This window comes from Mus musculus, chromosome 3, assembly GCF_000001635.26.
Source record: "Mus musculus strain C57BL/6J chromosome 3, GRCm38.p6 C57BL/6J".
NCBI classification, from domain to species: Eukaryota; Metazoa; Chordata; class Mammalia; order Rodentia; family Muridae; genus Mus; species Mus musculus.
Window position 1 is genome coordinate 35,823,032 of NC_000069.6, and position 17,605 is coordinate 35,840,636.

General features: G+C 37.6%; 1 protein-coding gene across 12 annotated transcripts in view; it reads left to right on the top strand.

Moving 5' to 3' along the window:
* The window catches only part of Atp11b (ATPase, class VI, type 11B), a 102,233-nt gene that overhangs the window by 68,988 nt on the left and 15,640 nt on the right, over positions 1-17,605 (top strand). For 10 of the 12 annotated variants that reach the window (XR_001783770.2, XR_001783771.2, NR_151627.1 and 7 more), the window contains 9 exons: positions 3,914-4,067; positions 5,570-5,672; positions 8,335-8,480; positions 9,890-9,949; positions 11,264-11,391; positions 12,208-12,346; positions 13,928-13,993; positions 14,455-14,558; positions 16,018-16,183. Coding sequence is in view for 8 of the 12 variants with exons in the window: in XM_006535568.3 (XP_006535631.1) it covers positions 3,914-4,067; positions 5,570-5,672; positions 8,335-8,480; positions 9,890-9,949; positions 11,264-11,391; positions 12,208-12,346; positions 13,928-13,993; positions 14,455-14,558; positions 16,018-16,183 (1,066 nt within the window). In the remaining 4 variants the exon portion in view is untranslated. Of the gene's footprint in view, positions 1-3,913; positions 4,068-5,569; positions 5,673-6,385; positions 6,659-8,334; positions 8,481-9,889; positions 9,950-11,263; positions 11,392-12,207; positions 12,347-13,927; positions 13,994-14,454; positions 14,559-16,017; positions 16,184-17,605 lie in introns of those variants that run through there. The other 2 variants (XM_006535573.3, XM_006535574.3) reach the window with 2 other exon arrangements.

A 17,605-nucleotide genomic window follows, 5' to 3' on the forward strand; every position in this document is an offset into this window, starting at 1 on the left:
AGTTTTTGATCTTAACCATTCTGATTGGTGTAAGATGGAATCTCAGGGTCGTTTTGATTTGCATTTTCCTGATGACTAAGGACTTTGAAGTGCTTCTTGACCATTTGATATTCTTTTGCTGTGAATTCTTTGTTTAGTTCTGTATCCTATTTTTAATTATTTTTGTCAATCATTTTATTCATTTACATTTAAAATCTTATCCCCCTTCTTGGTTACCCCTCTCCTTCCCCCTCCCCTTTTCCTCTGTGAGGGTGCTCCTCCACCCACTCAGCCATTCCCACCTCACCACTCTGCTCATCACCACTATGCTCACCACTCATCCCCCTCTGCTGAGGACATCGAGCCTCCACAGGACCAAGGGCCTCCTCTCCCACTGATGTCAGATAAGGCCATTCTCTGCTCTATATGTATCTGGAGTCCTGGCTCCCTCCATGTGTATACTCTTTGGTTTGTGGTTTACTCCCTGGGATATCTGGGTGGTCCAGTCAGTTGCTATTGTTCTTCCAGTGGGGTTGCAATCCCCTTTAGCTCCTTCAGTCCTTCCCCTAGCTCTTCCTTTGTGGTCCCTGTGCTCAGTCCGATGGTTGGCTGTATCTGCATCTGTACTGGTCAGGTGCTGCTAGAACCTCTCAGGGAACAGCTGTATCAGGCTCCTGTCAGCAAGTGCTTCTTGGCATCAGCAATCCTGTGGGGGTTTGGTGTCTGCAGATGGGATGGATCCCTACCTGGGGCAGTCTCTGCATGGCCCTTCTCTCTCTGTTCCATTTTTTTGTCCCTGTATTTCCTTTGGACAGGAACATATCTGAGTTAAAAATTCTGAGGTGGCTGGGTGGTTTATTTCTCAACTGGGGGCCATGCTTATCTACTGGAGGTGGTCTCTACAGGTTATATGTCCCCTTTGTTGGGTATTTTGGCTAAAGTTGTCACCATTGGCTCCTGGGAGCCTCTTGCTTCCCTGAAGTCTGTGACTTTCTCGTGGCTACCCCCAGTTCCCTCTCCCTCACTGCTACATGTTTCTATTCAATTTAACAAATTCATACATGTAAACAATAAATCTTGATCGTGTGTATCCCGCACTCTCTGTTCTCATTCCCCCCAGGCAATGTCCCCTTTATTTTCATTTGTAATTATTTTTTGTAACCTAGTAATTAGTGCTCTCTGCTGGGGTCCTGATTCATCTTGTTCTTTTTCAAGTAACCATAGCTGCTGTGAGTTCATGAGTGAAATTGTCATGTGATGTCCAGAAAACACTTCACAGCTCCCCTGCCCATCCTCCACTCTTACATTCTCTTCCTCTCATCTTCCACAGTGTTCTGATCCATGAGTGGGAAAGGAAGGGGGATGGCTATCTTAGGGCTAAGCAGTCAGTGGCCACTTACTCTCAACACTGGCCAGTTAGAGTCTCTGTATCAACTGCTGACTGCCACAGAGAAGTTTGTGTCTTCAAGGCTGAATACAGTGTTAATCTTAAGGTGTAAGCAAAGATTTTAGAAGGCAGTTTGGTTTCGCTAGCTGTGGGCTTTGCCCAGGTTTATAGTAGCAGGCATGAACTCCCTCCTGTGGAGCAGACCTCAGCTTTCATCCAAATGTGATTAGTTACCCTGTAACCATCATGCCTCTGTTTTACCAGTGGGCACATCTTGCTTGGTATGTCAGTATTATCACATGCTGAGTTAGCTGCTGGGCAATACCACTAGTGGCTTTTCTCCCTAGTGGCCTACAGGGTACCTTCTGGCACTATGAAAGCTAACCAGCAGGGAGGAAGTTCTCAGTTCAGTTTCAGGATGGTTTCTCAAAAAGTTATTTTTTTGTAGTGTATTTTGGCTTACGCATGAATCCATAATGGTAGAGATGGCATGGTAGCCAAAGTAGGAAGCTAAGTACCCTTTATTATAAGCGTGAAGGAGAACTGGGAATGTGCATGTCGTTGAACTCAGACTTGTCTTCAGTGGCATACTTCCTGCAGCCTTGCCTGAGCTTCCTAAAGCTTCCCACAGAGGGCCACCATCTGGAGACCAAGTTTACACTCAAGCCTATGGCGGACAGTCCTCATTTAAACCACCACATTCTACTCCCTGTCCCCAAGTCACAATGCAGAATGCACTTAATCTTACTCATGTGTTCCTGTAGTCTTTCATAGTCTCAATGCTGTTTACAAGTCCAGTCTCTTCTGAGACTCAGTGTATACTTTCTAAAAAAAATTTTTTTTAGATATTTTCTTTATTTACATTTCAAATGTTATCCCCTTTCCTCATTTCCTCTCCAAAAACTCCCTATCCCATCCCTCCTCCCCCTGCTCACCAACCCACCCACTCCTGCTTCCCTGTCCTGGCATTTCCCTATACTGGGGCATAGAGCCTTCACAGGACCTCTCCTCCCATTGATGTCCGACAAGGCCATCCTTTGCTACAAATGCGGCTGGAGCCATGACTCCCTCCATGTGTTGTATGTACTCTTTGGTTGATGGTTTAATCCCAGGGAGCTCTAGGAGTACTGGCTAGTTCATATTGTTGTTTATCCTATGGGGCTACAAACCCTTCAGCTCCTTAGATCCTTTCTCTAGCTCCATTACTGTTAAAGTCCTTGCCTCCCTCTGAAACCTCTTCAGCCATGCCTCTAGTCTGCTTTGCTTTTAGCACTACCATCCAGGCTGCTGCTAGGATGGCCTTGTGAGTGCTGACTACAGCACTGAATTACTTTCTAGTCCAGAATCCCATAGTCTTCCACATTTCTACAAAAAAAAAAAAAAAAAAAAAAACAAAAAACAAAAAAAAAAAAAAACAAAAAAAACCACATAACCCAGAAAGTCCACATGGTCATGTTCTTCTTAGCAACAGCCCACTGTCTTATACCAACTTTTGTATTCTTTCGTTTTACTGTTGCTATGATGAAGCATCATGACCAGGGCACTTTATAGAGTAAGGTTCTTTGGGTGTATAGCTCCAGGCGCTAGAGTCTGCAATGCCAAAACCTGCATGGCAGCAGGCAATGAGAAGCTGAGAGCGCTGGGCAGTGGGGGTGCACGCCTTTAATCCCAGCACTTGGGAGGCAGAGGCAGGCAGATTTCTGCGTTTGAGGCCAGCCTGGTCTACAGAGTGAGTTTCGGGACAACCAGGGCTACACAGAGAAACCCTGTCTAGAAAAACAAAACAAAACAAACCAGAGAAGCTGAGAGCTCATATCCTTTATTGCCACCATGAAGCAGAGAGTCAGAGATATTTTTAAGAGTGTTACTTCTAGACAAGTCTTTGCACTTCATCTTGGGAATTGTGCTATTTTGAGAGCATGTGAATACCATTGTGGTGAGTTAATATTTAAGGAAAATAACAACAGGAACAAATTAACTGCTCAAAGTGATTTGAGATGTATGTATCTAGTCTAAAATTACTCGTTGGTTATTGAAAGTTATGTTGCACCAGTGTGTGTGTTACCAAGCCTGACTCCACAAGTTCAGTCCCTGAGTCCCACATGGAAAAAGTGAACCATTTTTTTCAAGTTGTCCTCTGAGTTCTTCTACGTGTGTGCATACACATATATACACATAATAAATAAATAAATACAATGTACAAATTTTAAAAAGTAATGTCACATAAAAATACTGAGAATTATAAGGAAGATACAATACTGATAACACTATACAAGTATATAAACCTTACTGACTGTATTTTTGCATGTTTTCTTTTGGTCTTCTATATGTGTTCTTTTGGTAAATTTGTTATAATCAGTAGTAGTATTCATTTCTCTTTTTGTACAAAAGCTATATTTTATCACACCTTTCAGGTAATACAACTGAGTTTGTTCACTTACACATAAGTCATTCAATAGTAGACTGATTGAACTGTCTGCCCATCTTCCAATAAGTAAATAATCTGGCTTCAGAGTATGACATAGATATAATTATTTTCTTTTCTAGAATTACAGAGGACCATGTGATTCAGCATGGGCTAGTAGTAGATGGGACCAGCTTATCTCTTGCACTCAGGGAACATGAAAAGCTCTTTATGGAAGTTTGCAGAAACTGTTCAGCTGTATTATGTTGTCGCATGGCACCTTTACAGAAAGCAAAAGTAAGTATAGATCATAAAAAAGTTCCATTAAAATATTTAGAGGTGAAAATACTCTTAAGGAAGGAAGGGAGAGAGGAGGAGGAGTAAGGAAAGGAAAGAAAGAACAAACAAGATAATTTGTTATTAAAAGTTAATCAGCTTCAACCTAGGGCCACGCACCTGCAAATCCTAGCATCCAAGAGGCAAGAGAACTGCAAGTCAGCCTCAGCTAACACTGTATCAAGAAGGAAGGGAGGAGGCAGGGAAGAAAAGAAGAGGGGCAGCAGCTATTAAGTTATAAATAAGGAAGGTTGAAATCCAATTCACTTTTATCATCCTCTCATTATAAATTGTATCAAGAAACACTTAAGTTGTAGGTACCTAGGATTCAACTGAAAACCTACTCAAACAATTTTTATAAATTTTTGGAATTTATAAAATTTTGGAATTTATAAATTTTTGGAATATTTTGAGGTTTTAGACTCTTTCCTTCAAAAACCATTCTTAGTAAGTCATCAAGTTGGCTTGCTCATCAGGTAAAGGCACCTGCTGCTAAGCCTGACTGCCTGACTCCATCCTCAGGCCCCACATGGAAGAAGGAAAGAACAGACTTCCATGAGTCCTCCTTTGACTTCTATATGTGCACCATATACATAGACACACATGCGTACATACAAAATGCACACTTTTAAAAGAAATATAGTATTCTTAGCAATACAAATAAAGTACTGGTTGTTTTGCATATAGACATCCAGGCTTATTTAGATTCATGAAATTTTTCGTGGAGATTAAAATTAGAGCACAGACATGTCTCTGCTCTTGTAAGAACACTCCAAGGACTCTCCAGCAAGGGTCAGTGGGTAAGGTACTGTCACGTCAGTCTGGTGACTTGGGACTCACACAGAGGTGTAAGGAGTGAGGCAGCTCCCCAGCACTGGCGTCTGACCTCCAAACACCGACCATCTCATGGACACACCCTCCTCCCCCAAACACCGACCATCTCATGGACACACCCTCCTCCCCCAAACACCGACCATCTCATGGACACACCCTCCTCCCCCAAACACACAGGTTTCTAAAGGATTTTTAAAAGAATTCTATATAAACTTGTTTTGACTTCCTTAATTATAACATTTTCTTAAATCTTAAGATTTAGCTAATCAGACTAAATATATGTCTTTTTATCAAATAGAGTATTTTCTTTCTGGAGAATTTTGTCTGACAACTCAATGAGTATATTTATTTAAATAAGTTGTTAGTCTTATAAAACTTTTAGAATACATTTAAAAAAGTTCTTCTCTTCCTAAAATCCAAGCTGTAAACTACTTTCTGAAAGACATTCTTAAACCCTTAATCTCCATACCCCTCTGAAAGTGAACCTTATTGCATCTAGCATGGAGTTAAATGTCTTCTTTACCACCACACTACTACAGACGATTTCAGATTGAGGGCATTGCACAAATACAGGAAAATTGAAATTTAATCATAAAGAATGAATAAAGAATTCAATGTATGTTTTTCAGGTAATAAGACTGATAAAAATCTCTCCTGAGAAACCGATAACACTGGCTGTTGGTGATGGTGCTAATGATGTAAGCATGATACAAGAAGCGCATGTTGGCATAGGTAATTGACTTTTTCTTGAATTTTAAAATGGGTATATTTAAAACTTGGTAGTTTTGAATTTTCCTTTTGGTAAAGTACAATGTCCAGTATATGAAATGAAAACAAATACAATGTGACATTACATGACAATGTATCCCCATAAGAAACCAATTATTATTTAACCTACTATTTATAATATTTTAGTTTAGAATATTAACGGAAGTAATGTATTAGTGGTTTGTCTTTGCTTAGTCAATAATAAAATTTATTTTTAAATCCCATTTTTTACCTCACAAAGAACTTTCTTACATCATTTTATCTTTTCTAACATACATAGTTACTCTCAAGGTTTTAAACATTCATATTTTATAATTATGATTACTTTATTATTTTTATTATTACCACTAAAAATTATGGTTTGCATTTTTTGATTGGATATTTTCTCTATTTATATTTCAAATGTTTTCCCCTTTCCAGGTCTCCCCTTTGGAAACCCTCTATCCCATCCCTGTCCCCTCCCTCTAGAGGGTGCTCCCCAACCCACCCTCCCCCGTCCTTCTGCCCTATAGTTTGCATTTTGAGGACAATTTTAGAAAAAAGAATTACCCCAAACTGGTAGAACATAAAAAAGATTCTGATAGTTTCCTGATTTTACTTACATATTATTTTCTATACTCATAAGATCATATGTGGTTACCCCTCCCCCAACATTGTCTTTCTTCCTGTTATTACAGAATTCTTTCATTGGACTTAGTGGATTATTGCTATTGGCAGTGGTTCAGCAATGAGTGATTTAGTATTTCATCTACTCTGATCTGTCACTGTTATGGAAGTGTGAGGACCATGTGTAGCTCCTCTGAGGGATAAAGTTCTAGCTTAGAGGAGTCAGCCTTGTCCAGGAAGCGTCTTCATGGTGTGTATGATGGCTAGACTTGAGGCTGGATCGTTGTATGTCTTAAAATCAACCCCTCCTCTTTGGGATAATAAATATTAATTTTGAAACTTCATCCTTCTTTGTGGTTTCTAAACTATTTCCAGTAAATCTCAATTGTAATTTTAAATAACTTTATACTAAGAATATAAAACTGATTTGGGGGCTGTGGAGATGGCCTGCTAAGTGACGCGATGGCTAGACAGGCTGAGCAGATAAGGCCAACTTTCTAGTACCCGCATAAAATCCAGCCATAGTGCAAATCTATAACCCAAGCAGCAGCACTTGGCTAGAAACGGAGTGACTGGGATGGGGTGGGGTCCACAGAGCTGTGTTTAGCTTAAACAGCAAGCCCAGGTTCACTGAGAAACTCTTTGCCAAAATGCATTGTTGAGTGATACTGGTGCTTTGTATCCATGTCTGTCCACTACTTGTATACATTGGCAAATGTGTATACACACATGCACACAGACACAAGGAAACATTGCTTAATATATAGCAAAGGAAATACTTAAAGCTTCAGTAAGTAAGCAACAGCAAGTTTCTTGTTTCGTAAAATGAAATTAGTCTTTTTTGTTGTTGTTGTTGTTGTTTGTTTCTTGAGACAGGGTTTCTCTGTGTAGCCCTGGCTGTCCTGGAACTCACTTTGTAGACCAGGCTGGCCTCGAAGTCAGAAATCTGCCTGCCTCTGCCTCCCGAGTGCTGGGATTAAAGGCATGTGTCACCACGCCCGGCTATGTCTTTTTTTACTACCTTTATCAAAACTAATTCCAGATGGAGTAAGGATGTAAGTAATTCTAAAGGTCTTAAAAGGTAACTGAAGAAATTTTTATGAGTAATAAATATTGTTATTTGAGTTATGAAAAGACATTTGAAGCACAATATCACACCAAGAAATGTAGTTGACTGTAAGGAAGAGATCACCATGTGTGACAGAGGGAACAAAGTCCCTGAAAACAAGTTGTTGTTCTTTTTAATTATCTTTAATCTTTTTTTTTTTCAGTCCAGTCGTTATCCCTCTCCTGGTCTGCCCTCCAATAGTTCCTCATCCCAGTCCTACACACACACACACACACACACACACACACACACACCGTCATGGCTACTTGTTATATCATTTATTATGGTCAGTTGTAATTTAAAATATAAATAAAATGTTATGAAAGTAGGTGGGGTTTTTTTTAAGATGACTTTTATTTTCCAGATAAAGTGGTAAATTGTTTTCAGGGTGTACAATTTTTACGTATTTTTCTAATCCATTGAAAATTTATAGAAATCTATTTACTTTAAAAATACTGCTTATACACCACAGCTTAAAGTTGTTAAAAAAAAATGTGCTTATTTTTTGTTGTGTTGAAATTCCTGAATTTGAGTCTCTTTAGAATCACTCACCTGGTGAGTGAGTGAAGGCGTCCTGGAGCCGTTTGCGCACTAAAGGCTTTATGCTCACTAAAGCGCTTTATGCTCATCAGTGCATGGCTGATGATGCCGCGGCTAGAGCTGAGCATGTCAGGGTTATGTTATACTTGCTGTCTTCTGCGTCCTTAAAATTTTACATGTCTAGTATGTAGTTAGCTTTTATATTAAGCATGTTTAAATAGAATAGCCTTTTTAGATAGCTGCTAACTGCTGTCTATTAGAATTTAGTGCCTAAGTGCAGCTATAGCAACTATAAATAGATCAGAGTGCTATATATATTGTAAAAATTACACTTTGATTATTAGTGAACATTCCTTCTCATCTTTATTGCAGGAATCATGGGTAAAGAGGGAAGACAAGCTGCAAGAAACAGTGACTATGCAATAGCTAGATTTAAATTTCTCTCCAAATTACTTTTTGTTCACGGTCATTTTTATTATATTAGAATAGCTACCCTTGTACAGTATTTTTTTTATAAGGTAAGTTTTGTTGTATTATAAGAATCAATTATTGATATTTTAACTTGAAATTCCAATTTAAGAATATTACAAATATTCAAATTATTCTTAAAATAGTTTCTTTAAACAAAAATAACTATTTTATAAATAAATTTATTGCTGGTAGACAGTGGTTGCCACTGGACACAACGTGATAGGATTGCTTAAAAAGGCCACAAAAGAATTTCTGGGTCAATGAAAGGGTTCATTGCAAATAAGCCTGACACCATGAATTCAAACCTAGGACCCCATGAGAGAGAACTCCACAATAGAAGGAGAGAGCGACTGTAAGTTGTCCTCTGGCTTTCACATACGTGCCAGGATGTAGACTTGCTCACTCTCAGTCTCCACTCAGCAGCCCTGTCTCTCTCACATACATAGGAAGTAAATGTCAAAAGCAGGAGAGCACACAAACATCTGCTTTTTGGGAAAGTTCTCTAATCTTATGGTTTATAAATTTATCAAGCATCAAAATTTATACTTAAATTTTATTATTTTGTGCAAATTTAGCTACAATAAATTTAATTTCCTTAAAGCTATTTTATGTTTGCTTAGTAATACCTGTAATTAAACCTAATTTCATGAATTTATAGCAGAGTCCTTAATCCTTTTTGGTTTTAAGGGTGGTCCTGTGGTAGTAACTGCACGGGCCTCTCAGTTATGGAGGGTTCTTTATATGATAAAACAGATGGTAATGCTGAAACACCATTCTCTCATTAGAACCCTTTTAAGGAAGGTGGGATTCAGTGAATCCATGTTTTGTGTCTCTGCTAATAAACATTTACCATACCAGAATATCTCTTGTTGTGTGTGTTCCTGTAATTAATAGTTGTAAGATGATAGACACAACTATGTATATCACCATAAACGGATATGACCGTTTTCTTCTAGCCTATTGTTCTGGCTTTCGCCTGTGATGAGAGTAGACTGATGGTTACTATAGACAGGTGTGGACAGTGCTCTTCTACCTTGTTCTTGCTTCACTTGTCATATGAGAAATACCAAGACAGTAAGATCCTCTGCTAGTTCCACTTTATGCTTTAAATAGTTTGGCAGTATAAAATTCTTATAGTCCTGAAATTCAAGCAGCTGTTACATATAATATCTATGATATTATGGACTAAGAGTTTAAATAGAACTTTCATTGCTTAGGACTGATGGAAACTGAGAACTTTCATTATAATATCTGTATGATTCTCTAAGTAGCTTCTAGACATGATTTAATAAAATGAGAGAATTCTGTGTTCTCACTTTACGTGAGTGTGTCCTTAGGGAAAATGCATCTTAAAGTAGGTGTCAGCTAAGACATTCTTTCTAGGCATTTGTAACCATTTAAGATCTCTGTCTCTGTGGTCATCACTGTTTGAATCCCTTCCCATCTTCTTTTCCAGAATGTGTGCTTTATCACACCCCAGTTTTTATATCAGTTCTACTGTTTGTTTTCTCAACAAGTAAGTAAAACAGGCTTGTGTTTGTCCATTCAGAAAGTTAATGTGTTCAAGTCTTAACAAGTATTTAAACAGACTTCATTTTCCTTTGTCCTGCAAGTAACTAGGTATAGTTACTTAATCCACCTAGCATTCATAATATTTATTCTGGCTTTAATTTGTGATTACTATTAATACCAAAATATATGTTAATTGTGGACTTTTCAAATTGACATTAAATCATTAACTCTTGATTTGTGTGTTCATGAAGGTTTTACGGAGTTTGTGCTTTCCTCCTATGGTGCAGTCAGGGGTGCAGCCAGGGTGATTTCCTCCTATGGTGCAGTCAGGATGATTTTGAACTGGTCCTCTTGCCTCTACTCCCCAAGTGGCTTATGGGGTTAAATTTCCACTGGTGGCAAAGATGTGACGCGTAGGCACTGTTTCTTGGCTTGTTCACTCATGGTTTGCTCTGCCTGCTTCCTTATAAAACCCAGAAACACCTGCCCAGGGATGGCACGATACACAGTGGCCTGCATCATTAATCAGGCATTATCCATAGACTGACTACTGGCCAAGAGTATGGAGGCATTTTCTATAATAAGGTTCCCTTTTCTCTGGGGGGGGGGGGGGGGTGAGATGGCTCAGAAGTAAAACACAGTGGCTGCTCTTCAAGAGGTCCTGAATTCAGTTCCCATCAACCACATGGTGGCTCATGACCATCTATAAAGGGATCTGATGCCCTTTCTGGCATGTAGGTGTAATTCTAAAAATGTTCTTCTTCTCCCATGTCTGATTTGTGTGAGGTTGACAAAGCCCCCTCAGCATAGTGATGACCTGAGACAAAAGCTATAAATATGAAGCATTCGTAGCAGCCATACCAGCTGCTACACTTGAGAGGACGATGATGGCACCAAGGACTTAGCCATTCAAAAAAAAAAATAGCTTCTATGGAAAAAGAGAGGTTTCCATACTGTAAGCTGTATAGAAGATGGAAGGTGGGGGTAGGGGGTGTACCTCAGAGACCTACCTAGGAACCCAGGATGCATGGAGGAGAACTGTTAACCTGTGCCACCCTGACCAACTTAAGAGTCTTGAGATGGAAATCCAGTTTACTACACTGAAAAAAACGTTCAGTCCCCCAGACAACATAGCTCTAGGAATAGTATATGTTCTATTCTAAAACAAAACATGTTTATTAATTGAAATTCTTATAAAGGGATTTTGGTATAAATTGAAAAATTAAGGTACTTATTTTTAATATTTTCCCATTACTATGTATACAATAGAATATATAATCTAGAATCTCAAATTTTCTCCAATCTATTCTCTTTTTAGACACTGTATGACAGCGTGTACCTGACTTTATACAATATCTGTTTTACTTCCCTACCTGTTCTCATATATAGTCTTGTGGAACAACATATAGACCCACACGTATTACAGAGCAAGCCTACCCTCTATCGGTACGTATCGTCTATTAGTGGATATGTCTAGGTAGTGTAAAGCATAGTTGTTGGATGGGTTAAAGTTTTTCAATGTTAAAGAGAAATTCTCAGTAAATTTCCAGTGTTTTTAGGAATAAGCACTTCTGTCCTTAAACTGTTGTACACAAGAGTAGTTATTCAGTTGTTACTAGCATCTAGAGCTTCTTTAAAAGTTAGTTTATATTTTCATATTACATAATTTATGAGTGCCAATTAAAGTAAAGTGCAAGTGAAAGACAGTAGTTCTTGCTCTTTCCAGAACTCCCAACCAGGTGATCCTAGAGATGTTGAGTCTGTGAGGACTAAGCCATGATCGGCATAAATTGTCAGGGAGGCTGGAGAGCTCCAGTTGCAGACACAGCCAGTCATGTGAGGGAAGCTTGCTCTGCCTTACCAGAATATCTAGGAAGGTCTGTTACCCTCCTCACAATTAACTTCTGCAATGAAGACACTGAGGAACCTTGGTGCTGAACCCAGCCTGTATCTTACCAGAGATCATCCTGGCAGTGTGGCTCAATGAGAACAGAATGTAAGACAGATAATCAGGTTTTCACAGTTACACTGAAGTACTCTGCCTGTATCATGGGTTATTATCAAATGAAAAGATACTTGAATTTATTGAATTCTGAGCTGTTATCAAGATACTTGTTATTATTAGAAAGGTTTGTAAATTTAGTTTGTTCTTTTTGCTGATATTTTTTAGCCATCTTAAAATTCATAAATTATTAGTTAAATTAGTTTAGAAGATAAAATGAACCCTAATGTGTTGATTTTTCTTTTTACAACTAATTGCAGGGACATTAGTAAAAACGGTCTCTTGAGCATTAAAGCATTTCTTTACTGGACCGTCCTGGGTTTCAGCCATGCCTTCATTTTCTTCTTTGGATCCTACTTTCTAGTGGGGAAGGATACATCTTTGCTTGGAAATGGTCAGGTAAAACATGTTTCGCAAATGTTTGAAACCGTTAATAATGTTGAAAAGAATGTAAGCTTAAATCACTTTTGCTTAGCCCAACCCCCAAGCGCCCCCTGCCTCCGCTGAGTTCAGGGGGACGTCAGAGTGGGAAGAGTTGGGTCTTCATGAGCTCACCCCTCACTCCAAAACAGGGCACCCGATGTGATGTATGCAGGCGAAATGCTGCCTCCCTCCTTTCTGTGGAAATAGGACATGGCCTGCCTTAAGTGAGACCAGATCCTCGGGATTAGGCCCACAGTCTTAGCAGTTCCGGGTTGAAGTTGCCTGCTTATATCATAGTGCTTGCTGCTGTAGCCCTGAAACACTGCCACTCAGGACTTCAGTTGATAGCCATTGATTTTTGGAATTTCCAAGTCTGCATACCTAAAAAAGTGAGAAATAAACATAGATTCAGTATGATTTCTATATGAGTCTGCTTGGAAATCTGCAAGGTACCCTCAAAGGAATGTAAATTGATGTTCCATTATTAATAAGCAGTGTGTGTTTACCATTCGCTTTTATACACCAGATACTTTGTCCATTCTGCATACTTTGAATGTCACTTATCATCATTTTAAAAATGATGTGAGGGCTGGGGAGATGGCTCAGCGGGGAAGAGCACTGTCTGCTCTTCTGAAGGTCCTGAGTTCAAATCCCAGCAACCACATGGTGGCTCACAACCACCCATAATGACAACATCCTCTTCTGGCGCGTCTGAAATCAGCTATAGTGTACTTATGTATTATAATAATAATAATAATAAATCTTTTTTTAAAATGGTGTGAAAGTCAGGGAGCTTCAGTAATTTGTCAGGTAATTGCTGATAGAGACATAGACATTAAAAGCAATCAGCCTTTACATAAGTTCTAAGTGAGTGTCGAGATTTAGAGCTATGTAAGTTAAATTCATAAAATCTGCATACTTAGAATCTTAGTATGGAAATAACATCTGAAATTTTGGGGGGGATTCTGCATGTGTGATAGACTATAAGTTTGTACTCTAAAGACCAAAAGAGTGCTTCTGCCTGATACTACTTGCAGTATTTACATGGAACCCTTTGCAAGATAGTTCCATTGGCCATTGTCTTTTTTTCCCCAGATACTGGTTTTAAGTTTAATTTTTTTTCTTTTTTGTTTACTTAGATTTTTCTATCTAGATGCACTGTAGCAAATGTTTTACTATAACTTCTAGTTAGAAATAGTTCAGAAAATGACTAAGGTCAAGCAAGGTGTTGTTATCATTTTTACATGGGGACAGGAATACAACAGCACACTGTATCATCCTAAGTAAAAACAGTCTTAATAAAGACATTCTGCATTCTGAGCCATCTTTATGTTTCTGCTTGTATATATTACCCAAAGGGCCATTGTTCAGAATAGTTATCACAATAAGGCTTCAATTGTTTTTGTCCTTGTCACTTTATTAATATAATCAGAGTTCATGTGTATATCTGTCTTAAATAATTCAGATACTTTTTGTAAAGAGTAAAATTACTTTTACCTTATAGTGGAGTTAACACTATGCTGATAACTAACGTATTAGTCTGTTCCTTGTGTTTAGATGTTTGGAAACTGGACATTTGGTACTTTGGTCTTCACAGTCATGGTTATTACAGTCACAGTAAAGGTATGGTATGATATTAGAAACCTGTGTGCACTTGTTCTGTGTATCTTACTTCAGCTTTTAGCTAGACATAGTTTCCCTTTTGGCTTTTCAACAGTACATGGTCTTGCTAAATTTTAATCATTTATTTAAATTTTGCTGTAAAATTTTTCTTCTTGTCCATCATTTTGGAAAGCTTCATATGATTTTGGCTACAAATTACTGAGATTTGGATTCACTGTATATTATCTAAAATAACAGGGATTTTTTTGTGTGTGCCATAGAGTTGAGGTAATGTCTGTCATCGCATGATATTTCAATACTGCTTTCCCTCAGAAGGAAAATATTCCAATATTTCCTACTAAGACTGTTTCATTGATACTGTGTCTTCTATGGAACCAGTCCTCAGGGCTAAAAACAGCTATAATTGACAAGTTAAACTATTATTTTATTTTATATTTCTAAGGCACTTTTTTTTTTTTTAGATGGCATTGGAAACTCATTTCTGGACTTGGATCAACCATCTTGTTACCTGGGGATCTATTATATTTTATTTTATATTTTCTTTGTTTTATGGTGGAATTCTCTGGTAAGTGGCTACACTATGTCTTAATTGTGTTGATTTAACAATAATGAACATTTATTGTGATTGGCTTCTTGACGACCAAAATTCTGCTCATAATAGTTTATAAAAACATTATGCTGATAAGTTCATTCTTGTGAGTTGATATATATTCACAATAATCCCATTGTACTCATTTTTCTACATGAAAACTGAGTCTCTTGGTCATAAAGGTAAAACCAGAAGAAAGCTTTACTACAAACCGTTAGTCTGACTTCATAGAAATGGTCTTTATGCTAACCATATTAGTTTTAAATTACTTACTCACTCATGCAGTAAGTCATAGAACCTGTTAACTTTTTGTTGGTAACATCTCTCTCAAAAGTTAACAGTATGCTTCATCTTCATTAAATGTAGCTCATTAGTGGATTCTGGGAGATTAGTAAGTCATGCCTCCTTCCCTAAGCTTTCTGTAGTACCTGATGGTTGACTGACACTTTTTCTTTTTTTTTGGAGAGCATATGTATTCCATGTGTCTATTGTACCTTAGGTCCACTTACCAGGGCAAAACTTTCTAAAGGTAAGCACAAAGAACTCGAATCTGTTGATCATCAACTTCCATGAAAGGATCGTTAAAGAACACACTTATGTATATTGTTTTGTGTAAACCTTTCCCTGTTTTTATTTTTTCCTATAGTTTCTTACAATTAGGATATTTAAAAAAAGAAAAAAGAATACCTTCATAATACCATGATCTGAGTTTCTGAGTGTGTATAAAGAAAAGCTGGGCTTTCGTTCTGAGATTTGGATAATCAGGAGGTTGTTCTGGTGGTGTTGCTGGAGGCTGGGGTGTCAGGCTCTGTGCCCCAGCACATATGTGATGTCAGAGGGCATTGGTTCTCTCATTCTACCTTTACTGGGCTCCAGGGACAGAACTCAAGTTGTTAGGCTGGGGCAGTGTGTGCTTTACCCAGCGAAGCCATCTCATTAGCCCAGATTTTTTGTTTGTTTTTTAACCAATAGAAAAAAAAGTTTTTACATACTTATTTCTTGGTTTTTTTATTTCTATAGTCTCCATTACTCTATTCTTTATTATTCTTTTTATAACTTGCTAGGAAACTGGGGTTATCTAGTTATCTATGCTTGCCATTTCCCTATTAGGAAAAAGGTATAATTAGTAAAATACTTCATCTGGATTTTACATTTTAACATAGCCTATTTTGTTAGTTTATGTAAGTTCTTCCAGATTCAATTTAGAAAAATTCCCTGGCACTCTTAAAGTTGTTATTTTAAGTTATTTGAGTTTTGGTGATGTCTTGATTTAACTCTTTGAGTTTTTATTTCGCTTGTTTCTAAAACAGTGTCTCCCTATGTAGGCCTGAAACTCAAGTTTCTTCTCCGTAGTCTTGCAAGTATTTATGTTACTGGCATATGATACTGTGCACAGCTAGTGCTCCCTTTAATAAGTCTCTGTCTTTCTTTGCAGGCCATTTTTGGGCTCCCAGAATATGTACTTTGTATTTATTCAGCTCCTGTCAAGTGGGTCAGCTTGGTTTGCCATACTCCTCATGGTTGTTACATGTCTATTCATTGATGTTGTGAAGAAAGTGTTTGATCGACAGCTTCATCCTACAAGTACAGAAAAGGCACAGGTAAGGCTCTTTCCATGTTCAGTAACTCTTCAGTTAGAACAGTTAGTGATGGATAACTATAATTAATTACATATTATTTTTATATTATAAAATGCCTATTCCTGTATTAAAGTGTTTTCTAACATTTTAAGTGTGGTACTTTTAATTTTTTTCATATTTTTCCTATTAATTTTTATGGCTGCTAGTAATTATAATTATAGTTTAGTGACCATGTCTCTAAACTACAGCAGACATTAGCAATATGCCAGTGCTTAAGGATATGATATTTGGGGACCAATACTATTTTAGCTGCCAGCTATGCCACACTTTCCTTATTGATAAAATTATGATTGAAACGTCTTTCAATCCCTCTGCAGTAAAGATTAAGTGAAAGAATGTTTAAGCACAGTAAATGGTAAAGAAACAGTCCCATTGCTTACATCAGCATTTATTGCTCATGACTTAGTTTGGTAATATAATTCTACTGAATGTATATTTTGGTGCAATCTAAGGTGGTGAAAATGAGTGTATTAATTGAAACAATGATTTCTTAATGGTGCTGAAAGGAGTCACATGATTTCTGTGTCTGACTGTGTTTATGTGCACTAACAGGGACAGACTTCCATTCTATAACATATTATGTAAATCTACACCAGAAAGCTGTGTCTTATTTTTAATATGCAGAAATAAATATTTATATCAAGGTATTTCTCTTAATTTGTTTATTATACTTGCTTAGGTTTTTCAAATAAAATATTTTGTTTTTAGTTTTCAACTATTGGTATATGTATGGGGCAGTAGGTGTCCTTGGAGACCAGAAGAGGGTACTGTATTCCTGGAGTTGGAGCTACAGGTGGTTGTGATCCACCCAAAGTGGGTGCAGGGAGCTGAACTCAGTTCCTCAGCACAAGTATATGTGCACATAGCAGTCATTCTGGCTCCACATTGTAGACTTCTTTGGAGGTAGTTTGACTTACCTTGTGGTCTATATTTTCCCTCAAAACTTTGGAGTAATACCATATTAATCTTTATTTACATTTGTCATTAATTGTTCTATGATTTGAAAGCTTCAAATGTATTTGCAAAGAGATTGCTTACTGATCCAAAAGCTATGATATTACTTATTATTACTTTTTCTGTATCCTTGTTTTAAAGTATCATAGAGGAAATATTTGATGCTTTGTGTTTTTAAGCAAAAAGATTGAAAAATACTCCATATACTTGTTTTAACATAAGTTAAATTTATTAAAAAGGGAATTTATAAGGCATTTTATCATTTGTGAAATCAGAATAATTTTCCCTTCTTGCTATGTAAATTAATATCCAAATGATTAATGAGATGTTCTCCTTGCTTTCATTGGGAAGGGAAGGGAAGTTTTACTTGCATTCATAGGCCTTCTAGACTGTTGCTGTCATCTGTGGTTTTCTTCTCTTCTCTTTTAA